Source organism: Crocuta crocuta, unplaced genomic scaffold, assembly GCF_008692635.1.
Source record: "Crocuta crocuta isolate KB4526 unplaced genomic scaffold, BGI_CrCroc_1.0 scaffold224, whole genome shotgun sequence".
Classification (NCBI taxonomy): Eukaryota; Metazoa; Chordata; class Mammalia; order Carnivora; family Hyaenidae; genus Crocuta; species Crocuta crocuta.
In genome coordinates, this window is record NW_027529545.1 from 2661871 (window position 1) to 2687387 (window position 25517).

Genomic DNA, 25517 nt, shown 5'->3' on the forward strand with positions numbered 1-25517 from the left:
GGGGCAAACTGCCGTTAACATTTTGGCGAGGATCCTTGGAGCCTTCCCCCCGCCTCCAACACAGCTCCCAAATATACACAAACTCGCCCACCCCACCCCACAAAACCACATATGTGTTATATTTGTATCATGTATTTAAATCATTTTATAAATGACTTTTCCACCCTGAATTTCAGTTTTGAAATTTTAAAGCACAGTCCACAAATGATTTGGCAACAGTTAAGAAATCTCAAGTTCCCTTCTTCCCACATCAACTTCTGCAAACCAACATCAGCAAGGTTCCGCTGATGGTAAAGAGACCAGGTTCAGGAAGCTGGCCCGATTCTTTCCCCAGAGTGCGTCTACCGCACACGGGGTACCGTCTGCAGTGCTGCAGGTGATGGCATGAGAAATTAGGACGACGACAGAACAGCGGTAAGCCACTTCTGTTCTTTTAGCAAGGCTTTCCAACAAAATACACAATTTCTGACTCCGAAATGTGGTTTGGTGGCGAATGGTGTGAACCGAGAAAAGTGATGAATGGGGCTGAGAGGTATAAAAAGGTTAAGCATCAGAAAAAGGCTAAATTAGGTAGGCAAAGTGGCCTGATAGGCAGTAAAGTTTGAAAATGAAATGCAGTGGTCTTATGAACTTGCACAGGAAGCCACGCGCATCCCAAGCCGGGAATTGACGATGCCGCTCTGGTCCTGCCAGAAACGATATTCTCTTCTAGAATCGAAGGGTTGGACATAACGTGGGTGGAGACGTGTTTTTCCGCTGCTACCTCCGCAGAGAAGGATGAGCTCTCTGATCTCACATGCTCCTTTTCTTGTTCAGGATGTCCAAGCAAACACGTTAATTTCTACAACTGTATTCTACAGCGTTTAGACCTAGCAGGCGGTTAGGTTTTGTTATTGTTGAGAACGGTCAGATTGAAAATCAGGCTTCACAGTTTTAAGAAGTGATGTTTTCTTTTTTAAAAAAGTTTTTTTTTAAATTATTTTTGAGAGGGAGGGAGAGCACAAGCTGGGGAGGGGCAGAGAGAGAGAGAGAGAGAGAGAGAGAGGGAGGGACATGGAATCTGAAGACAGGCTCCAGGCTCCGAGCTGTCAGTACAGAGCCCAACGCGGGGCTCAAAGCCACGAACCGTGAGATCATGACCTGAGCTGAAGTCGGACGCTTAAACTGACTAAGCCACGCAGGCGCCCCAGTGATGTGTTTTCTAAAAAATTCATTGAGACTTAAGAGTAGTTGAAAAGTCTGATTTCAAGAGAATCTCATCCAAAATTTACTTTCCATTATTTCCATGCTCATTTAGTGCTTATTAATGTTCTTGGAGTTATTTTTTTTTACCACCATTTAGTGTATATTTAAGTTTTTGAAGTTAATGGTCTCTTTTTTTTAAGTTTTTATTTTGATTCCAGTTAGCATGCAGTTCAATAGGAGTTTCAGGTGTGCAGTATAGTGATTCAACAATTCCACGCATCACCTGGTGCTCATCGCAGGTGCCCTCCTGAATCCCCATCACCTATTTCCCCCATACCCCCACTCGCCTCCCCTCTGGTGACCATCAGCGTGTTCTCTGTAGTTTAGAGTCTGTTTCTTGGCTCATCTGTTTCTTCTGTTTCTCACCCCCCCCACCTTGGCTCCTATGTTTTGTCTCTTAAACTTCATACAACTGAAATCATATGGTATTTGTTTCTCTCTGACTTATTTCACTTAGCATCCTACCCTCTCGATCCATCCATGTCATTGCAAATGGCAAGCTTTCATTCTTTTTTATGGCTGAATGAAGTTAATTTTTAAATCTATGTAATGCCCATTTTAAGTTTATTTATTTATTTTGAGAGGGAGAGAGAGAGAGCACGAGCATAAGCAGGGGAGGAGGAAAGAGGGAGAGAGAGAGAGAGAGAATATCCCAAGCAGGCTCTGCAATGCCAGCACAGAATCCGATGCAGGGCTTGAACTCACGAACCGTGAGATCATGACCTGAGCCAAAATTAAGAGTCAGAGGCTTAGCCGACTGAGCCCACAAGGCGCCCCACACTTAATGCCCATTTTAGATCTTGAAAATAAATTAAGTCTGTACTGAAATTTTATGATGCTTTCTAAAATGATTACAGTGGCTGACATGACCAATGAGCTATATGGAGCTGCAAAAGAAGTTATCCGATTGCTACCTGAGATTTGTAAGCTGCTATGGNGACTTTGGCTCAGGTCATGATCTTGCTGCTCGTGGGTTCTAGCCCTGCGTCGAGCTCTCAGCTCAGAGCCTGCTTCGATTCCTGTCTCCCTTTCTCTCTGCCCCTCCTCAGCTCATGCTTTCTCTCCATTTCAAAAGTAAATAAAAACGTTTTTAAAAATTAACAAAAAAAGAAAGTGAAAATAGAATAATAATGAAATCAAACCAAGCCTATTAAAATGCCCTCCCTCCCTCCCATTGGTGACAGGTGGCTTAGCATAAGCCAAAGCAGAGAGCCATGGCCTCACAGCAGCACCGGAGGGGCTCTCTGGTCCTTCCCTTCAAGAACACAGTCCTTTTTTAGAGGGCCAGGAGGATCCAGGAAGCCCTGAACCCTTTTCAACAGCCTCTTAGTCTGATTTCAGAAAGCAAAAGAAAAGCTCTGAGTACACCTTACTGGAAAAGCCAAGGCTGTGACTCAGGGTGAGGGCAGGGAGTGCCTCTCGCTCTCCCCCGGTAGCCCCCGTCACTCTGTCATGTAGCAATCCTAGAACCCGCACGGCGTGTGTGAGAGGGAGGCAGGCAGGTGGCAAACCCAGACTCCGAGAGTATTGGTGCGTGTGTCATGGGTGAGGATGTCGTTAGTCAGGGGTGGTCTTTGAACTTCAGCTACTATTTGTGAGTGCGTCTTAAGGTCACCTCCAGAGTCCATTGACGGGGCCATTATTCCAATGGAATGTCTGGAGTTCAGCTCAGTTCTTAACTGGAGCTGAAGGATTTGTTAGGTTTTAAACTCCAGTCTCTAATTTATGACTACTCAGGGCTACACACACAGAGTAAATCTGAACCCATAGCCTATTGATTCTGGATCGACCTTAGCAAGTACAGGCTGCATCAACTTTTCAGATGGTCAGACGTAGCTCCTAGCGAGGGCACGTGTCTACGGTCAGTGGGTTTCCAGTTATTCTCTGGAATTACAGAGAATCAAAAAGCACCCCGTGGCTAACTAGTGGGGCTCGCTAGGCTCCATTTCACTCTGCCACCTCCCGTTCGAGTGATCTTGGGTAAATTAGCCTCTCTGAGCCTCAGGCTCCCCATCCGTAAAATGGAGGCTTAAGACAGCACCGGCTGCACTGAATTTTATGAGGACGATATACGAAAATGTGTGACTCGCACGGGTCCTGGTGTTTGCTTCAGGGTAAAGCACTCCGCAGGTGCTCCCTACTATATTTCCAGGGATCCAAAGAGCATGATGTTTCACAGTTGTACGCACAGGAAATCAGGACCCGTCTCTTCGCTGATAATGTGCACTTCATGTGCTAGTGGCTTCTTTTGGCTTCCAAAGCGGTCGGTGAACCCATCAGATTTGGGAGGGATAAAACAAATCTTTTGATTACTTGTAAATTTCATCAAGGGTGGCAAAACCCATCTGTCAACCATTTCGTTATTCACTTACTTTCATAACATCTCAGTGGGCAACAGAGGCAACTGCAGTTGAGGCAGAACCCATGAAAAATGAGGAATCTGTCCTGTTTGGCAAAAATTCGGTTCCGGCTGAATCCCACATCGTACCTACACAGCTAAGCGATTCAACGGTGGGGGGTTGATCGTGGTTTATAATCAGCAGGTTCTCATGACACTTGCGCGTTAGAGGCTATCAGCAGCTCCCATCCTGAGAAAAGGGAACAGCTCGGGGGAATGGTGTGAGGCAAAGGAAGCCTCCGAAAGGGGGGAGGGGGAGGCATCCGTGCAGAATGGTGCTTTGCAGCCTAGGAAGGAGATGTGGAGATAAAAGGCCGTTTATTTCAGGCTCTAACACTCCTCCCCAACCCTCGCGCGCTATTTTCGCCCTAGGTTGTGAAATTGTGTGGGACAGCACGTTCACTTTCTGTCCCGCATACAGCCCTCACCCCAGGGGCTGGGTCTCCAGGGGGTGGCCCCTCACCTCCGTCTGCCTCCCCTCAGCCAAGGCGGGCTCGCCCGAGCCGTCCTTCACCCTGCACCAGTGTTTAAAACTGCACTTTGGGTGTCCGTTGGGGTGCAAGCGGAGAAGGAAGATGGAGGGGGGAGGGGAACTGAGATGGGTTGTTTTCGTCGTGGGATTCAGTTCCTTCAGAGCCCGAAGGAGAGAACTGGGCTGTGGTGTGCCGAGGACCCAGCCAAAGAACTGATTATGCACGGAAAATAGGAAAGCGGTTGTGAAATGGCTTCCTCAGTAGCTGTGTTTGGCAGGGAAGGGGAAGTGAAGCAGATGTGTGTGTGTGTGTGTGTGCGCGCGTGCGTGCGCGCTTCACATGCTTCCTTCAACAGGTCCATCGCTTTCCTGGGGCCTGCTGTAACGGGACACCCCAGACTTGGTGGCTCAAAGACAACAGAAAATGGAGCCTCTCTCCCTTCTGGAAGCCAGAGGTCCAAAATCAAGGTGTTATCGGCACCTTCGGTTTCTTCTTGGGGGGCCCAGAGGGACAAGTCCCAGGCCCTTGTCTGAGCCTCTGGCGGTGGCGGGCCACCCTCGGTGTTCCTTGCAAACTTCCCTCTTCTCCTGAGGACACCAGTCCCTAGATGAAGGTGCACCCTAGCCCAGCCTGGCCTCACTTTACCTCGATTGCATTTCTGAAGACTCTGCTTGCAAATCAGGGCCAGAGGTTAGAACCTCAGCATCTCTTGGGGGGGTCAGGTGGGAGGTGCAAAATTGAAGACTTGGCCAGCTCCATCTAAGACTTCTCTTCCTCAGCTCCCCCAGTGCTGGGGGCCTGATCCGAGCCCCAGGACAGCATCCTAGACATCCAGGACTGACTTCTTTTTAAAGACCTTGTCTTTTCTTCCCAGAGTGCACGGGGCCTAGGGCCAGCGGAACTTTAAAGCAAGGAAAATGATATAATCCAGCCTGGCTTATGCTTGTCTTTATACCAACGCAGTCATAAAATATAATTTTTTTAACGATTTTTTTTTGAACGGAGGATGGGGTCCACGCGGGCCAGAGTGTTTTGGGCCCACGGAAGTCCTAACTTGGCCCTGTCGGCCAGCCCACTGTGCTTTCCGACTTAGAATGCCCCTGCTAAGTGGATAGACCCAGATTACAGGAGCCTCGCGTCAGCTGCGGTCAGGTTTTGCTGCCAAATAAGCTAACAAAACAAAGCCTTCCAGTGCTCAGATTATTTTTCGGATTTTAGGCTCGCAGAAGGAGGACTGCGCATCTGGGCAAGTGAGGGCCTGCATTAAGAAAACACGCCATAAACCACTGACCTGGATGCCAGAAGGCACGATTCTATCAATCCCTGTGTCTGAATTTGTTTTGTACTCTTTTTGCTTGTGTCGATCTCTCTCACGTTAGGTGATTCCCTCAGGTGATTGGTACCGGCTGTTATTTCAGGGCGAGGAGAGTGAGACCCATGTTGAGGTGCAAGATTTAAGGAAGGGAGGAGATCGCAGAGCTCAGTAACGAAGATAAGTAGTATTTTAATGTTCTGTTGAAAAAGTCAGACTGGCGAACTCCAGCCTGCAGAACAGTTGCCTGTTTTAGGAATGAAGTTTTATTGGCACCAGAGCCGGGATCAGGGTGAGGTGAGCGCAGGGTGCCTCGCAAGTGCAGGCGTGCGTTCTGCCTTCCTTTCAAATGTTGACTCCTTAGCCCACCGAGGTTTTAAGTCCTGAAACGCGTGTTCGTCTCGATGACGAAGCTTTGGGGTACCCCCTTCCATTTCGCACCCACAGCCCAGCTACGATGCTTGTCCATTTTCCCAGGGGGATGCCCGCCCCCATCCCGTGCTAGGGTGCTGTCAGAGCTCGCAGGGCCAGGGGCGCAGGGGATGGGATGGGGCTCCCTGCCCTAGATGGTTTGCCTCTGCCTTCACTTGTGCCCGGAGTCTTGAACCCAAGGCTCCGGATTCAACCTTTTGAGATCGTGTCAGAGAGGACCGGGTGCTGGCAAACAGCAGAAGTAAGTGTCCTTTCTTCACTGTGCCTCAGTTCGCTTTTATTTGCATAGTTGCACTTTCTATCTTACTTGCATAATCGCCCCCCTTTCCCCTCAATTCTATCTGCAGAGATGCCATTTCTCTATTTGAGGGGTTGCCATTTCTCTTCCGCGTTGCATGCGTGTGGCCAAGAGGAGGTGGGGGGCTCAAGGTCCCCCCTCAGTTCCTGCCGGGGTCTCGAGACTCAGGCTCACTCTCCGCGCCCTTGCCCAGTGGCCTGCCCAAGGGCCTCAGCCCGGCACCCTGGGAGATGACGGGCCTTCGCCTCCCTGAGGCCCTGAGGTGAATGGGGAGGCTCGGCCGGGCTGGCGGTCTGCTCAGCACTTCCCCCTCTCCCGCGCCAATTGAGGTTCTGTAGAACCTGTCAACTCTCTGTTCTTCCCTCAGGACCCTTGGAAGGGTGGGGTTAGGAATCTCAAGCTCCTCACTCACGAATCTCCAGAATCTTCTGATCGCTTCTATGGCCCAGCTTTCTGGGAGGCCATTTTCACCCTGAAAAGAATGACAAATTTCAACAGCTCCCCTCCTGGTCTCCAGTGCCCCCTAGAGGCTTTTCAGCTCACTTGCTCATTGTCTGAGAGGGACGCCGGCTTCCGGAATGAGACGCTGAGGCCTTAACTTGAGGTGGCGCGGGGCAGCCCCGTCCCTTGGACCTGACCGAGGCCTCCCCTACTGTCGTACTAAAGGAAGAGTCTGCAGTCTGGCCTTCCCCTGCCATCTGTTCCTCACGGGCCATATTTAAACATCATTTTTGACATTTTTTTGTGTGTGAATTTATAATGGAAAATGATCGCAGAAACCTGACAGGCACTGCCTCAGCCAGGGGACCAAGGGCCACATCAACAGCGAGTCACCTTGCTGGTACGTGCCTTTGGTGTGATGGGACCAGAATGGCACTTTGCTTGTGTGGTCTTCCTCCCCAAGACCGATCACCCCATTTCATCGTGAGAAAGACAACAAATTCCACTTGAGGGACAGTCTGCATAAGCGACCCGTCGCTTTTCTTCATTGGCCTCCTTAGTAACTTCCACATATTATCCTGTAATGTAAGCGCCAGATGGGCAAGGATTTTAATCTGTCTCGGTCATTGCCATGTCCCCAGCTTGAAAATAATCCCCAGCTTGAGAAATAGTTTTGAACGAGTGAGTCAGTGACTCTGGAGCTTTTTGAATTGTCGCATGGTATTCCATGGAATGACCCCTACTCCTAGCCATTTGGATGACTTGTAATCTTCTGCTATTGCTAACAGCCTTGCACTGAACATCCGTATATGTAGTCCTTTACCTCTGTGAGGGTCTATCTTTAGGACCTACTTCTAGGAATCGCTGAGTCTATGTTGAGAGATGGTTTTGATAAATATTACAAATTTCTTTCTGTCTTAGAGGTGGCACTATTTAGATTCCTACCAGCAAAATATGAGCACACCTGTTTCTCCATGTCCTCACCTACACAGAATTGGTAAAAATTTTAAAAAAGATATATCAGTGTACATTTTTTTTTAGTTTTCTTTAAATGTTTATTTCTAAGAGAGAGAGAGAGAGAGAGAGAGAGCGTGAGCAGAGGAGGGTCAGAGAGAGAGAGGGAGATACAGAATCCGAAGCAGGCTCCAGGCTCCGAGCTAGCTGTCAGCACAGAGCCCGATGCAGGGCTTGAACCCATGAACCAGGAGATCATGACCTGAGCCAAAGTCGGACGCTTAACCAACTCAGCCACCCACGCGCCCCCTCAGTGTACGTTTTTGAGTGAAGTTGAGTATCTTTTCCTGTGCTTACAAGCTGTTTGTGTTTCTTTTCTCTGTGAGCTGTTTTTGAATACATCTTCGTCTATGTTTCTGTTGGGTTATTTGTCTTCTCATTTATGCATGACATGTCTTTACGTATCAAATATCTTCCTTATCTGTGATATAAACTGCAAATATTTTCTCCTAGTTTACTGTTTCGCTTTCGGCGTTGTTTACCATGTTTTCTGGGAGGCAGAAGTTTAATTTGCATGTGGTTGGATCAGTCGGTCTCTGCTTAAATCTTTGGCCTCTGTTCTATTTTTTTCACTGTTCTGGAGTTGATAGGCAGTGCAATTAGACAATAAAAATAAATTAGACTGCATGAAGGGTGTTAAGAATATAATCCTTATTTGCAGATGAGTTAATTGCTTACCCAAGGAAGTCACATGGAGAAACAACTGTTCTAAATTATCAGAGAATTTAATGCAGTGATTTGACATAAAATTAATAGATAGAAATCAATAGTGCTAATATATACCAGCAAGGACCTATTCGAAGGTAAGACGAAGTGATCCATTCACAAAAGGAGAATAGTGAGCGGGACTTGCCCTATCAGATGCTAACATCCCCCCAAATTGTCAATTATTAGAACATGTGGTGCTAGCACATCAATGATGAGCAGATTGATGAAGCGGAGAGTTGAGAAATAGAGCCAAACACACAGGAAAAGTAATATGTGATAAAAGGAACATATCAAGTTGGCGAGAAAAGCATTATTCAACAAATGATGTTGCACATCAATGAAACAAAAAAGCAACTGAATGGGAGAAAATATTTGCAAAGAGCATGTTCGATAAAGGAATGATACCCAAAATATATAAAGAACTTCTACAACTCAACACCAAAAAAATAATCTGATTAAAAATGGGCAGAGGACCTGAATAGACCTTCTCCCAAAGAAGACATGCAGATGGCCGTCATTACACATCATCAGGGAGATGCAAATCAAAGCCACCATGAGCTACCACCTCACATCTGTCAAGGTGGTTAAAATAAACCACACACATGAAAGAAACATGTTGATGGGGGATGCAGAGAAAAGGGAACCCTCATGCACTGTTGGTGGGGATGTAAATTGGTGCAACCACTGTGAAAAACAGTATGGAGGTTTCTCAAAAAATGAAAAGTAGAAATACTATATGATGCAGTAATTTCACTCTTGGGTGTTAACCCAAAGAAAATGAAAACCCACTAATTAAAAAAAACTACACACACTTCTATATTCATTCCAGCATAATTTATAATAGCCGAGATGTGGAAGCAACACAAGTGTCCATTGATAGCTGAGTGGATAAAGAATATGATGTAGTGTACACGCGCGCGCGCGCGCGCGCACACACACACACACACACACACACACACACAGGATGACCTCTTGCCATTTGCGACAACATGGATGGACCTGGAAGGTATTATGCTAAATGAAATGAGTCGAAGACAAATTTCACTTATATGTGGAGTCTGAAAAACAAAACAAACCAACAAATAAAAGAAACAGACCCATAAGTACAGAGAACGAACTAGTAGTTGCCAGAGGAGAGGGTGGGGGATGGGGGATGAGCAAAAGGAGCGAAGGGAAAGAGGGAGGTACAGGCTTCCAGTTACGGAATGAATAACTCATGAGAATGAAAGGTGCAGCATAGGGAATATAGTCAGTGGCGAGTACAGCATAACGTATAGACTTGTGGAATCCCTATGCTGCATGCCTGAAGCTCACGTAACAGTGTGTATCAACTATACTTCGATAAAAATAAATACATAAATGATGTTGGGGCAACCAGATCTCCATTTAGAAAAAAAAAAATGTGGGTCTGCGTCTCACAATCTATGCCAAAACAATCCCAGTGGGATAAGATATCTCCATGTAAGAAAATGAAATCCTCAAATTACTAGAAGAAAAGACAAGAAAATTGTTGTTGATAGAAATGAAGTGTAGAATATCCTTTATGGTGGACACTGCCCTGGATGATCTGATTCGTGCCTGGGTACCTGTACAAATTCATACATGGCTGTATTGGCCACAACTCCCAAGTTCATCCTTTCATGAGAACTCTTCTCTGAGCCTAAGGGGCATATATGTAACTGCCTACTGGACATCACTGGACGATCACAAACTCAAATTTAACACATCAAATTAACATTATTAGAGGCTTCAAACAGTACCCACTTATTAGCTCAAATTTCTGTAGGATAAGGTCTGACTGGACTCCGATCTCCAGGCTCTGAATAAGGATCCATTTCCAGGTTCATTCTGGTTGTCAGTTTATTTTAGTTCTCTGTGGCTATAGGATGGAGCAGAGGGTCTTTCCTCGCTAACTGTCAGCAGAGACCACTCTCAGCTTCTGAATCCTGCTAGCATTCCTTGTCGGTGGCTCCCTCTGCTTTTAAGTGAGCAATGGTGCATCAAATTATTCTCCAGCTTCCATTCTCTCTGATTCTCCTTTATGCTGCTAGCCAGAGAAAACCCTGTGCTTTTGAAAAGGCACAGGCAATTAAATTAGGCCCATCTAGATAATCTCCCTTTTGCCACACGACGTGGCATAATCACAGCAGTAGTACGAGGGAGCAAAGGTAAGAGGGGCCCTCTTGAAATCCTGCCAATGAAATCAGGTAAAGCAGAGATTTCTTCTGGTAAAAGTAGAACGTTAGTCAGCAGCACGTAGATAGTACTGCATTTGAAAAATGGCCAAAAGGAGCGGCAAATGCCCTGGGAGCCATGTTCCTACTGTTCATCTCATAAGGAGCTGGCTCTTCCTCGACTGCTATCAACTGGCAATGACGACTGATCCTCTGAATGATCACCATCCACATAAAAATCTTTCATGACAGAAGAAGAGTGTGACTGTGACTGCTCACGAACCCTAAATTGTAGAGGAATTTAAAAAGGGAGCTCTTACCTGGCTTATCTCACATTAAGGGCGTGAGTTGGGCATTCATGAGAAATGTAATTTCGTGAAGGTTGGTCTCCATACCCAGTGAAATAAGATTTTGAGGGTTATTTTGCCCACAGCCGTCATCAGACCAATCACATTCATCTGTTTATTTCATTGTATGATTACCAGAAGCAAGTTATCTAGCCCTCTGGTAAGAGAGAGTTGCAGAAAGTGAGGCATCCTACTAAGTGTTCCAGAGGACATGCAAAAACATAAACATTATGCCTTCTCTAACAAAAGTTGACAAGATTAGTCAACAAACAGCCATTAATGCCAATGTTCATATGATAAGGAACATAGGAGTTCTAGCAGCCATTCCACAACATTTTTTTTTTTTTTTGAGTGCTGTATGCACATGAGGTACTGTTCTGGCACGAAGACTTGAAAGTGAGATTGCGTAGTATGATGGCTACTGGTTAAAACACGATGTCGGAATCAGAATGACTGGAATCCGGCTCTATGACATATTGTCCTTTTGAAAGCCACGGAAGTCTCTGAGTTCGTTTCTTCATCCTCAAAATGTGGATTACGTAGGACCTATCTCATTGTGTTGGGATGAGCATCAATGTGGGTAAGAGAATGTTTATGGTGAGCACAATACCTGACACTTTGTTCTTCTTATCCACAGAAGGTATCCACTCTCCTGTCATGCAAGGACATCAGAGATCTTGATACGTACCACCAGAGAGGTATGGAAAAACTGCAGGAAATGCCAGTAAGAGATATGGTTGTGTAGAGAGATGGCTGTGGAGATAAGGTACAGGAGACTCTGGCTTGGAGATCTTAGGTGATACCGTAATAAAACCTGGATCTGAACTCTCCTTGGGATGGACCAACTTTCCTCAAAAGTTATGCTAATAGGTTGAAACTATGAATCTATAGCTTGCTGTGCTACCGATCTAGCATGAACCATAGCCATGGGCCAGCATCAGATGCCTTATGCTGATGGGGTATCTTGATGAATACCTCCACAAGCCCTTCTCAGGCTTTATCATCATCATCATCATCATCATCATCTCAGATAGCTTCATCTTCAACTTCTTTTAGCACTATGAAGCTGAATGCGATGAGATATTAAAATTGTTCTGGACCTGGGAGCTCCTGGATGGCTCAGTTGGTTAAGCGAACAACTTCGGCTCAGGTCATGATCTCGCAGTTCATGGGTTCAAGCCCCACATGAGGCTCTGTGTCAGCTCAGAGCCTGGAGCCTGCTTCAGATTCTGTGTCTCCCTCTTCTCTCTAGCCCTCCTCTGCTTGTGCTCTGTCTCTCTCCCTCTCTCAAAAAGTGAATAAACATTAAAAGAAGAAAAACATTTAAAACATTGTTCTGAACCCAAATTTAATGCAATTTGATTAGTTGTTAAGGGAACTCACTCTTCAAAACACATGCACAATATGATGAAGCACTGTTAATTTCATCATGAAATGCCTAGTAAATACTGCTTCTCTAACATTGTGCCTCCACTCTTGATTTTCCTTAGGAAAACATGACCCTTCGGTCTTTGCTTCTGACCTGCCTTTTCCTGCTGATCTCTGATTTCCATGAGTTCTTCACAGAAGAAAATTATTCTAGAAGCTATCCTTGCGACGAGAAAGGACAAGGAGACTCTGTTATTGCACAGTGCAACAACCTTCGACTGCAAGAAGTTCCCCAAACTGTGAGCAAATATGTGACAGCACTAGACCTGTCTGATAATTTCATCACACACATAACAAACGAATCATTTCAAGGGCTGCAAAACCTTACTAAAATAAACCTAAACCACAATGCCAATCAACAGCACCTGAACGAAAACCCTGATATAAACAAAAATGGCATGAGTATTACAGACGGGGCATTCCTCAACCTACAAAATCTAAACCAGCTACTGCTCGAAGACAACCAGTTGGACCAAATACCCGCTGGTTTGCCAGGGTCTTTGAGGGAACTTAGTCTAGTTCAAAACAACATAATTTGGGTAACTAAAAAGAATACTTCTGGACTTACGAATCTGGAAAGACTCTATCTGGGTTGGAACTGCTACTTCGGCAATAGTTGTGATAACAAAACTTTCGACATAGAAGATGGAACGTTTGAAAGTCTTACGAATTTGAAGGTGCTGTCACTGTCTTTTAATAAGCTTGTTCATGTGCCACCTAAACTGCCAAACTCCCTTTTAGAACTTTATCTTAGCAACACCAAGATTAAAGTCATCAGTCAGGAAGATTTCAAGGGACTGACAAATTTAACAGTGCTAGATTTAAGCGGGAACTGTCCAAGGTGTTTCAACGCACCATTTCCCTGTACACCTTGTGAAGGAGGCGCTTCAATTCAGATCCATCCTCTTGCTTTCCAAACCCTGACTGAACTTCACTACCTAAACCTCTCTAGCACTTCCCTCCGGAAGATCCCTGCCAAGTGGTTTGAAAGTATGCATAATCTGAAGGTGCTGCATCTGGAATTCAACTATTTAGTTGGTGAAATAGCCTGTGGGGAATTTTTAACAAAACTCCCCTCCTTAGAAATTCTTGACCTATCTTATAACTATGAAAAGGCAAAGTATCCAAAATATATTAGCATTTCTCAAAACTTCTCTCATCTGAAGTTGCTCCAGACGTTACACTTGAGAGGTTACGTGTTCCAGGAACTTAAAGCAGAAGATTTTGAGCCCCTGGTGGGTCTCTCAAACTTAAAGACTATCAACTTGGGCATTAACTTCATTAAGCAAATTAATTTTACCCTGTTCCAAAATTTCCCCAACCTGACAATCATTTATTTGTCAGAAAACAGAATATCACCCTTGGTAAATGAGATCAGGCAAAATGATGCAAGTCGTTCCCCTTTTCAAGGTCATATCCGTAGGCTACGCTCAGCAGATACGGAGTATGACCCACATTCAAATTTTTATCATAACACCAACCCTTTAATAAAGCCACAGTGTACAGCTTATGGCAAAGCCTTAGACTTAAGCCTGAACAGTATTTTTTTTATTGGGCAAGATCAATTCAAAGCTTTTCATGACATTGCCTGCTTAAATCTGTCTTCAAATGGCAATGGCCAAGTGTTACACGGGACTGAATTTTCAGCTGTGCCTCACATCAAATATTTAGATTTAACAAACAATAGACTAGACTTTGATGATGATAAGGCTCTCAGTGACCTGCCAGAGTTAGAGGTTCTAGATCTCAGCTACAATGCACACTATTTCCGAATAGCAGGGGTAACGCACCGCCTAGGATTTATTCAAAATTTAACACACCTACAAGTTTTAAACTTGAGCCACAACAGCATTTACACTTTAACGGAGCAAGACCTGAGAAGCATGTCCCTGCAAGAGTTGGTTTTCAGTGGAAACCGCCTTGACATTTTGTGGAATGCTGAAGGTGACAAGTACTGGAAAATTTTTACAGATCTCAGGAATCTGACACGGCTTGATTTGTCCTTAAATAACCTTAGGCGCATCCCGAATGAAGCTTTCATTAACTTGCCCCAGAGTCTCATCGAACTATACATAAATGATAATGTGTTAAATTCCTTTAACTGGACATTGCTCCAAGAGTTTCCTCATCTCGAGTTGCTCGACTTAAGTGGAAACAGGCTGTCCTCTTTGACCAACAGCCTCTCTAAATTCACGCCTTCTCTTCGCACGCTGCTACTGCATCGAAACAGGATTTCCCATCTGCCCTCCGGCTTTCTTTCCGAAGCCAGCAATCTGGTACACCTCGATTTAAGTTCCAACCTGCTGAAGATGATCAACAAATCCACACTTCAAACTAAGACTGCCACCAAATTAGCCATTTTGGAACTAGGTAGGAACCCTTTTGATTGTACCTGTGACATCGGAGATTTTCGGAGATGGATGGATGAAAATCTGAATGTCACAATTCCTAGATTGGCAGATGTCATTTGCTCTAGCCCGGGGGATCAAAGAGGGAAGAGCATCGTGAGTCTAGAGCTAACAACTTGTATTTCAGATACCATTGCGGCGATACTGTGTTTCTTCACGTTCTTTATCACCATCACGGTCATGTTGGCTGCCCTGGGTCACCATTGGTTTTACTGGGATGTTTGGTTTATCTATCATGTGTGTTTAGCTAAGGTAAAAGGCTACAGGTCTCTTTCCACATCCCAAACTTTCTACGATGCCTACGTTTCTTATGATACCAAAGACGCCTCTGTTACTGACTGGGTGATAAATGAGCTACGCTTCCACCTAGAAGAGAGTGAAGAAAAAAATGTGCTCCTCTGTTTAGAGGAGAGGGATTGGGACCCGGGGTTAGCCATCATCGATAACCTCATGCAGAGCATAAACCAAAGCAAGAAAACAATATTTGTCTTAACCAAAAAATATGCCAAAAACTGGAACTTTAAAACGGCATTCTACTTGGCCTTGCAGAGGCTAATGGATGAGAATATGGATGTGATTATATTTATTCTGCTGGAGCCTGTGTTACAGAATTCTCAGTATCTGAGGCTGCGCCAAAGGATCTGCAAGAGCTCCATTCTTCAATGGCCTGACAACCCCAAGGCAGAAGGCTTGTTTTGGCAGAGTCTGAAGAACGTGGTCTTAACTGAAAATGATTCACGGTATAACAATCTGTATGTTGATTCCATTAAACAGTACTAACTGATGCTAAGTCATGGTTCACGAACATAATAAAAATGCAAAGCAATTACCCTCCGTCTAAGGTATTTATTGCTTGCTGTGTGGCAAATTCATTACCCCAAAACCCAGTGGCTTAAAATAACACAATTTGTGATCTTACCATCTCTTTGGTCAGGAGTCCAGACGAGGCTTGGCTGGGTTCTCTGCTCAGCATCCCTCAAAGGCTGTGATCTAGGTGTCAGCGAGGGCCACAGGCCTCTCCCGGGGTTAGGACCCACTTCCAAGCTCAAGCTTTTACGTGGCTGTTTTCAGGATTCAGTTCCTCCTGTGCTGTCAGTCGAAGGCTGCACTCAGTCTCTCTCCCACGTCGCAGCTTGCTTCTTCAAAGCCAGCAAAAGAGAGAGGTTGCTAGCAAGATGGAAGTCACCATGTTTAGTGGTCCCTTCAGGGAAGTGATAGCCCAGCATGTGGGCCATCATCTATTTGTTAGAAGTAAGTCACATGCCTGCTCCATGGGAGTGATCGCCTCAGTCCAGAGAAACTAGTCTATGACCAAAACCAAAACGGGCAGTTGTAAACGGCCTCGGTTGGTCTGCCATCTTGGTCATAGATTGTGAATACCAAGAGACAGGAATTATCATGGGCCATCTTAACAGTTGGCTGCTGCACCTTCTTTTCAATATCTAAGAACTTTAATAACTGTAACTCATGGTTCTGATGTTACGTGGCTAGTTAGATTTATCATATTATCCATGGCTACATGGTTATATTGTGCTGTGGTCTTTTACGATTACATTTATGAATGTTGGCCATGATACTTGACTTCTAATGTTTAGATGACATTTAAAGGGTAAGATGGATATTTTTAAGTGTTTTTCATTTCTTGACTTTTTTTTTTTTCTTTTCAAAAAGTCTGCAGCCAAATTAGAAGCGTTTGGAGTATCTATCAATTGCCATTTGCTGTAAATCTTGAAATAAATGATTAAAAATGCTTCATTTCATACGACACACCTATGATAGACATACAGTAGGGAAATGGATCTGTAATGTAAAAGAAATTGCCATCTACACTGGGTTTTTGAGAATACTTTGAAAAAAATCTTTGGTAAAAATCAGAAGGGAGGGACACCTGGTTTAAGCGTCTGACTCTTGGTTTTGGCTCAGGTCACGATCTCACGGTTCAGGAGATTGAGCCCCGCATTGGCCTCTGCTCTGACAGTGCAGAGGCTGCTTGGAATTCTCTCTCTCTCTCTCTGCTCCTCCCCTACTCATGCTCTCTCTGTCTGTCTCTCTCTCTCGATCTCTCTCGCTCGCTCTCTCGCTCTCTCTGTGTGTGTCTCTCAAAATAAATATATAAACAACTTAAAAAATCAAAGGGGAAATGGCTTTGATGAAATTTATAGATTAAGGCAATTATTAATAGAGAAATAAATTCTACCTTTACTCCCTACTCAGAAGACAAAGTCAGAAAGGACTACCTGTTTGTGCCCTTTATTCAATTCTCCCAAATGAAACAGCTTTGGCACTCTACCACCTCTACCACCCCTGTGGTTCCTCTGCTTCAGCCCATAGCATCCTCCTTCCACTACAAGTATGAATCTTGAAGAAGCACTTTATGAAATTTACCTGACAATAATTAGAAATTATCCAAGCCTAGGAGTGCCTGGGCGGCTCAGTCACTTAAGCGGCCGACTTCAGCTCAGGTCATCATCTCACAGTTCATGAGTTTGAGTCCTGCATTGGGCTCTTTGCTGACAGCTCGGAGCCTGGAGCCTGCTTTGGATTCTGTGTCTCCCTCTCTGTCTGCCTCTCCCCCTCTTGCACTCTGTGTCTGTCTCTCAAAAATAAAATAAACATTAAAAATTTTTTTTGAAATTATCCAAGCATAAAAAAATAAAGCCCCTTCAGAAGGAAGAGAAAAAAGGGGCGCCTGGATGGCTCAGTCAGTTAAACGTCCAACTTAGGCTCAGATCATGATCTTGCAGTTCATGAGTTCAAGCCCCGCATCGGGCTCTGTGCTGACAGCTTGGAGCCTGGAGCCTGCTTCGGATTTTGTGTCTCCCTCACTCTCTGCCCCTCCCCTGCTTACTCTCTCTCTCACTCCTAAGGATGAATAAACATTAAAAAAATAAAAAGAAAAGAAACGAAGAAAAATCCCCATTGCACCATCCATCCTTCTTTAAGTACAGTCTCTTAGTTAATGTTGCAGGATGATTTCTCTTTAATTATGAGTTTTTAAGGAACTGAACAAAATGGTATGTTACAGTGTTATTTAATAAGGACAAAGTGGAAATCAGCACACGTTGGCCAAGGACAACTTCATCTTTGTCACATCAGACCGTGTTTTGTGACCATGACGTTTATAGGAGGATAATCATGCTTGAGCTTGTTGAGGCGTGGGGACAAGTATCTACAAGCGGGATAAATGCAGGAAGGGGTATCCTAAAAAGAAGGTATGGGGCAGTTACAGCTCATTCCTGTTGAGGCCACATTTGTTTGTTGTCTAATAGAAGCTGATTCATTTCCCAGTTGTTTTGGTAAAAGAAAAATGCAGATTTTTTTAGTAGCAACTACGGATCTATGTTAGACTCACACACTTTGGTAGTGTTCTGTTGACAGAACTAAAGTTTATGAAGGTCACAGTTTTCCTCTCTGAACAAATATCTTCATAAAGAAAAGATAGTGAAATTGGGGATAAATCAAAACATGTTTCTGAAACTCCCCTTTTCCCATTTAAGATACTGGTATGGGAAAATTGGAGCTATAATTTCTCTTCTTTTTTTTAAATGTTTTATTTATTTTTGAGAGAGGGAGAGAGAGCATGACCAGGGGAGGGGCAGAGAGAGAGAGGAGGAGACAGAATCTGGAACAGGCTCCAGGCTCTGAGCTAGCTGTCAGCACAGAGCCCAACGTGGGGCTCGAACCCACGAACTGCGAGATCATGACCTGAGTCCAAGTTGGATGCTCAGCCGACTGAGCCACCCAGGTGCCCCTGGAGCTATAGAATCTTAAAGGGAAAGTAAACATTGTTCTGTTATTATCTTAAAATGGATATATGCTAATACCTACATAGCAGGTTTTTAAAATTCAAAATTNCACAGAGCTGATGCAGGGCTCAAACTGACAAGCCGTGAGGTCATGACCTGAGTCGAAGTCCGATGCTTTACCGACCGAGCCACCCACGCACCCCTATTTTTTTATTTTTTAAGTAAACTCTATACCCAGTGTGGGGCTCGAACTCACAACCCCACGACGAAGAGTCGCACGCTCCAGCTACTGAATCAGCCAGATGCCCCTAAATCGCTCTCTCAACACAACTTTGCCTCGTAGAGACAATCACTCTCAAAGATTCTTGTGTATTCTTCTGTATTGTCAGTGTAAAGGCTCAGCTGCTGTAACCAAAAGACCCAACAACATGGAAGTGTATTTCTCTATCCTATATGCTCTGGTCTGACTGTTTGTGTCCTCCCCAAATCCATGTGTTGAAGCCTAACCCCCAATGTGATGGTATCAGGTGACAGGGTCTTCGGGAGGTGACTAGACTCCAAGAGTCATTTGATGCTGTTATAAACGTGGCCCAGGAAAGCTCCCTTGCCCTTTCTACCATGTGATGTTACAGCAAGAAGATAGCTTTTTGGGAAGCGGGCTCTCAGAATCTGCCAGACACAGAATCTGCCAGAGCCATAATCTTGGACTTAACCGCCTCCAGAGCTGTGAGAAATGGATGCTGGTTTTTTATAGGCCGCCCAGTCTCTGAAACAATAGTTTCAGTGATAATAGTTTAGTTTGGCAAGGCAGCTCTCCCTACGTGGCTATTCAAGATCCCATCTTCCTTCCCCGTATTGCTCGGCTGTCCTGTAGGGAATTGGCATCAGCAGGATGGTCCAGGCTGGGGTGCCATTGCAGTTGGGTTCCAACTGAGGCAAGGAGGGAAAATAATAAGGAAGAATTCTCAGACCAGCATCTTGAGGCGGAGACTCAACAGTGGCACACATCTTCTGCTCACCTTCTGTTAGTGAGGACCTGTCTGGCCCCTCATAACTGCGTGGCATGCAGGGCACCGTTCCCCGGTAGAAAGCCTATAACTATGGGAGAAAGGGAGGAGAAATTTGGCAGACAGCTGGCCCTCTCTGCCTCAACTTCTAATTTTCAGTTTGTATGTCTAAGCCTGTAATTGCTCTTCTCCTACAAAGGGGCAGACTTCACAATGGTGCTCTAGGTTTCGCTCTGCACTGAATACTTCTCAGAGTTCATATTCTTCTTCTTGATGACTGAATAGTACTGCCTTATGCGAATATACCATCAGGTATTTTCCCAGTCCTTTACTGCTGAATGAGTAGGTTGTTTCCAACCACTTGATATTATACATGGTTCTCTAATACTTGCATCGATATGCTTCCGTGAAGGTGGGTTTATGAAATAAGTTCTTTTAGAACAGCGGTACTAAAAGAGTAGTCTGCCCACTGATGCTGCTCTCTGATCTGATGTCGCTTGTTTTTGGTGACATGGAGAAATTGAGAGTTGTTTTTTTTTTTATCAGTTTGATATAAATATGACATACACGTTTAGAGATTTCTACATTGGAAATTTAAAAACATGGGAAATAGGCCTCCCTGATGCTGTTAAAAATCTATCATCTTCTCAGGGAAATGCTGGGGCTTCTTTGCTTTGAAATTGACTTAGATTGGGGCGCCTGGGTGGCTCAGTCGGTTGGGCGTCCGACTTTGGCTCAGGTCCTGATCTCACGGTTCGTGGGTTCGAGGCTCGCATCGGGCTCTGTGCTGACGGCTCAGAGCCTGGAGCCTGCTTTGGATTCTGTGTCTCCCTGTCTCTCTGCCCCTCCCCCATTCTCTCTCTCTCTCTCAAATAAATAAATAAACATTTAAAATTTAAAAAAAAAGAAAGAAATCAACCTAGATACTAGAACCACCAGTTGAACCAAGTGCTTCCCACTGTTCCCAGCAAAGGACACATGAGTTAGAAGGAAGGTAGGCTCTTTTCCTGGCAGAGAAGTCTGTCAGGACGGCCTTTTACCAGCAACCTGGGGAGTCAGACCCAGGTAGATCCTCCTTCCCACCTCGAGAACCTTTTCCTACCGAGTAGTGTCTCTCTCAGAGGAAATCTTCACCCTTTTGTTGTTGTCTTTTAAATGTTTATTTATTTACTGAGAGAGAGAGAGAGACAGAGAGAGAGGGAGAGAGAGAATCCCAAGCAGGCTCCTCACTATCTCACCCAGGGCTCGAGCCCACGAACTGTGAAATTATGACCTGAGCTGAAATGAAGAGTCAGACGCTTAACCCACTGAGCCACCCAGGTGCCCCATCCACTCTTTGGATATAGCTCATTCGTACTCAGATATCCGACATCGTTCGTGCAACAAACATTGAGTGGGCGCCTACGATATACACCAGTTGTCACTATGTCAAAGTGCACTTGCAGAAAGTCATGGAACCAGTGGTGACCAGTGGGAAGGGGGAGCCGTGTTGCAGCAGGTCAACATCTGTGTGTGTGAAGCACTTTCAGGAAGGTCTACCAGGCCTCCATGCTCCAGGTGGTCCGGCGGTAGTACTTAAAACCATCTACACATTGCTCATTGCTAGGTACTAAAGAAAGCAAGAGGTAGGGGCGCCTGGGTGACTCAGTTGGTTAAGCGTCCCACTTCGGCTCAGGTCATGATCTCACAGTTCGTGGGTTTGAGCCCCGCATCAGACCCTGTGTTGACAGCTCTCCCTATTCTTCCTTAATAGAAGAAGTCAGAGGATCTAATTATAGCTGAAGTATTAATATTTTACCTCTTGTTTTCTTTTTTCTTTAATGTTTATTTATTTTTGAGAGAGACAGAGTATGAGCAGGGGAGGAGCAGAGAGAGATGGAGACATAGAATCCTAAGCAGGCTTCAGGCTCTGAGCTGTCAGCACAGAGCCTCTGAGATACCACCTCACGCCGGTCAGAGTGGCTACAATGAACACATCAGGAGACTCTAGATGCTGGCGAGGATGTGGAGAAACGGGCACCCTCCTACACTGTTGGTGGGAATGTAAACTGGTGCAGCCCCTCTGGAAAACAGTGTGGAGGTTCCTCAGGAAACTAACAACAGAACTCCCCTAGGACCCAGCAATAGCACTGCTAGGAATTTTCCCTAGGGACACAGGAGTGCTGATGCCTAGGGGCACATGGACCCCAGTGTTCACAGCAGCACTCTCAACAATAGCCAAACCATGGAAAGAGCCAAAACACATGTTGATGTATCCATCAACAGACGAATGGATCAAGAAGATGTGGTTCATCTATACAATGGAATACTCCATGGCAATGAGAAAGAATGACATGTGGCCATGTGTAGCCACATGGATGGACCTTGAGGGTGTCATGCTGAGCGAAATAAGTCAGGCAGAGAAGGACAGATACCATATGTTTGCACTTCTAAGTGGAACAGGAGAAACTTAACAGAGTTTAAAATGTGTACTTAGTAAACAAATGCTTTTTGAACAACTAATATGCACCGAATCCTAAGATGGGTTCAAAAATGGCCAAGATCCACCAACTGATCAATGGATGAATGAAAAGTGATCTCTCCCCACGGTGGCATAGTACTCAGCCATGTAAAGGAATGAAGTACTGATACATGCTACAACATGGATGAACCCAAAAACATGCTCAGTGAAAGAAGCCAGGCACAAGAGACTGTGAGTTTTAGGAGTCAGTTTGTCCAAAAATGCCCAGGAGAGGCAAATCCACAGAGACAGAAAGTGGGGGGTTGGGCACAGGATTTGCTGTTGGGATGATGCATGTGTTCTGAGTAGAATGATGGTTCCCAACCTTGAATCTACTGACGGCCTTATTTCTCTTCTTTTATTTTGGGTGGCAGTATTAGCATGGCCCTGCCACGTCAGAAGCTGCTAGCATATCTACCCTCCACTCTGGAAGTCCTATCAGCTCTGTTTGGTTCGCTGCTTTTTTCTTGGAGCCGGCAAAGATTTGCCAAATCCCCGTTTGGTACTGATCTCTGATTGCTGGGCTCTGTAAGGGACTGGAATGCCCAGTTCTGGTCATAGCAGGAACTGAGTGACTCTGGGAAAATCACTCCACCTTTCAGAACATGATTCTTCATTTGTAGAGTGGACTAAATGATCTCCAAGGTATTTTCAAATATTATTCCTATATTAGTTTCCTAGGGCCACTGTAACGGAGTCCCACAAATGAGGTGGCTTAAAACATTAAAACTTTCTTGTCTCATAGTTCTAGAGGCTAGAAGTCTGAAATCCAGGTGTCTCAGAACCATACCTCCTTTGAAGCCTCTATGGGACATCAGTCCTATTGGATTAAGGGTCTGCCCTAACTAAAAACATCTGCAATAGCCCTATTTTAAAAAGAGGTCACTTTCCAAGGTAGTGGGGGTTAGGGCTTAGCCAGAAAATTTGTGGCGGGTCAGGGGATATAACTTATCTCATAACAGCCATGGCTTTTCTTCTTGAGCAATTACTCTGAATTCCATGAAAGTTGAAAATCTCCTTGTGAATGGGAAAGTCATTTATGATTGTTGAAAGAATACGCAGTTTCCTGCCCAGCTGTTCGTAAAGCTATTCTGGTGGTATGGCCAGGTTCCCACTGTCATTATCTTTGAACTCGAAGCCATAAGCATATCCATTATTTTCAATGAGTACAAAAGAAGTTCACACAATTGTGTTCTCTTCCTCTCTGCCCTTGAGTTCCTTTAGGGAATGGGGGACGTGATAAATCCCCGTGTCTTACTCGGCAATCACGTAGTCTTGGAGGATACAAGGCAACGGATAACTGTTTTGAACCTGAACTGGACATCTCAGGACTTCCTGTGCCAATGACCCCAAATGGAAAATGGTCTTCATAAATGTTCCCCCAGGCGCGCCTGGGTGGCTTGGTCAGTTAAGCGCCTGACTCTTGGTTATGACTCAGCTCATGATCTCACAGTTTTGTGGTTTTGAGCCCTGTGCCAGGCTCTGAGCTAGCAGTTCAGGGCCTGATTGGGAGTCTCTCTCTCTCCTCTCTCTCTACCCCTCCCCATGCATGCTGTCTCTCTCTCAAAATGAGTAAACTTTAAAAAAATAATAATTATAAAAAATAAACGTCCCTCCAGTGTACAAAGAGAAGAGACTAGATTTCAAATCCGTAAGACATTAATGGAAAAATAAAAACCAAGACTCCAGTTATGATAGCAGAATATTGTCATTGGGAAATTGTTTGAAGATTTTTGTTTCTTTTCTGTGGGAAATGCATTTTCAGGAGTAGAAAGAAAATACTCTTCTGTCATATCATCCCAGTGTTCTTCTCTGACATTATGCCTGGACCATTTTAGCGATAACTCCCTAGTTATCTCAGTCATCATAACACCAGGGGATCAGGGATGATCCAAAGTAAAGTCTGGGTCTTCAGGAAAAGCCCCAAATGCAGTCGCCAAAAGCCAGAAATCTGAGGGTTGTTGACTCTACCATCTCACCCCCACGTGCAACCATTTATATGTTTATTTCTTTTAAGTTTTACTTATTAATTTTGAAAGTGTGTGTGTGTGTGTGTGTGTGTGTGTGTGTGTGTGTGTGTGTGAGAGAGAGAGAGAGAGAGAGAGAGAGAGGGGCTGGGGGAGAGAGAATCCTAAGCAGGCCCCACACTGTCAGCACAGAGCCTGATGCAAGGCTCTAACTCGAAAACCGTGAGATCATGACCTGAGCCGAAATCAAGAGCTGGATGCGTAACTGACTGAGCCACCCAGGCGCCCCTCGCATGCAGCCATGTATCAAGTACTCTTGATTTGACCTCCTGAATGTCCCTCCCATCTGTCTTCCCTTTCCATCTCCATCATCCACACCCCTTGTCCCAACCAGCATTTCCCACCGGCCTCTGGATATCCATTCTGGTCCCTCCAATTCGGTTCCAACAGCCAGAGTGATCCTTGTAAAAGGTGTGACTTCTGAATTAAGTTTAAAATCTTAACTCCTGAACCAGATGCACGTGGCCCTCTGTGACCTCCCATTTGCCTGCCCCTCCGGGCTGTGCTCTAAGTACCCCCTTCACCAGCCTTCGGTTCATACTGAGAACACACCAAATTCTCTTGCGTCAGCACCTCCGCACATGGCTAGTGCCCCGAGTCACCTCTTCCTCCAGACTGCACTTAGCTAATTCCTGCTCCTCCTACAGGAAGTCGTTAAATGTCTCTTAGAGAGGCTTTCCCCTACCTTCCAGACTTCACTTAGGCGCCCCCTCATACTATCGTCTTAGCATTTACCACAAGTTTGGTTGGGTAGATAATAGTGAAATGGATGGAGTGGTATTACCACATGGGTGATCCTTTGGACTGTAGGCTTCAGAGACTAGGGAAGATGATGTTTGCCCATCACTCTGTCCCTAATATTTGTTACCATGCCTGATACACAAGAAGCGTTCTCAAGAAATACTTTTCAAGTGATTGAATGAATGAATGTTCAGAGAGATTTGTCGAGCTGCACAGCAGGACAGATATGGGATGAGTAGGAGGTGACACTGTCAAATGTCACCCTGCAGTGTCAGTGAGGGGGGCAGGACTTCGTCCTTCTCCGTTGTCCAATTTCCCACTCCCAGTAGCAAGCATGCTGGTTGTGTCTTGGGTACTGTACAGCGCCACCAATCTTGGAGGCCATGATGCTGAGTCCGTGAGGCCCTGAGCCGGGGCAAGAATTATTTGCATTCTTATCTGCACGTTGGGCTGCGGTCCAGAGCAGGTACAGCATAGACAAAGAAGGAACCAAGGGAAGACGTCATGAAACAGAAGTAAGTTGACTACAACTGTCTGGAGATCATAAGATAGTCCGTAAACAACTACATGATAACACTGAGTCTGAAATCGGGCCCGTGACAGGTTCTGACTGGCTCCTGACTGTATTTGCAGGTTCTGTGGCACCGTTCCGAGCAAAATGTCTCCAAGTTCATCCCATAGCACGTTAGTAAGCACTCCACCAAAAATGTTCCTGAGGTCAAATCAGTTTGCGAGCTGCTTGGTTATTAGAGTATTTGTTTGTTTGTTGGTTTTGGTTTTGGTTTTGTCGTAGAGAGAGGGAGATAAAGAGAGGGGAC

At 45.1% G+C, this 25517-nt stretch overlaps 1 protein-coding gene and 1 long non-coding RNA gene across 9 annotated transcripts in view; one reads left to right on the forward strand and one right to left on the reverse strand.

Annotated features, from left to right (window-relative positions):
* Positions 1-25517, reverse strand: part of LOC144229380 (uncharacterized) — a 59710-nt gene that overhangs the window by 16363 nt on the left and 17830 nt on the right. The window contains exon 2 of the long non-coding RNA XR_013334478.1: positions 15598-15817. This is a non-coding gene — a long non-coding RNA (uncharacterized LOC144229380). The remainder of the gene's footprint in view (positions 1-15597; positions 15818-25517) is intronic.
* TLR8 (toll like receptor 8) overlaps positions 276-25517 on the forward strand; it is a 28856-nt gene continuing 3614 nt past the window's right edge. Inside the window, exons 1-4 of one of the 8 annotated variants that reach the window (XM_077761409.1) lie at positions 6042-6101; positions 6526-6999; positions 11480-11540; positions 12333-15507. In XM_077761409.1, the coding sequence (XP_077617535.1) occupies positions 12339-15458 (3120 nt within the window). In that variant the 5' untranslated portion in view covers positions 6042-6101; positions 6526-6999; positions 11480-11540; positions 12333-12338 and the 3' untranslated portion in view covers positions 15459-15507. Of the gene's footprint in view, positions 415-5571; positions 6102-6525; positions 7000-11479; positions 11541-12332; positions 15508-25517 lie in introns of those variants that run through there. The other 7 variants (XM_077761406.1, XM_077761408.1, XM_077761407.1 and 4 more) reach the window with 7 other exon arrangements.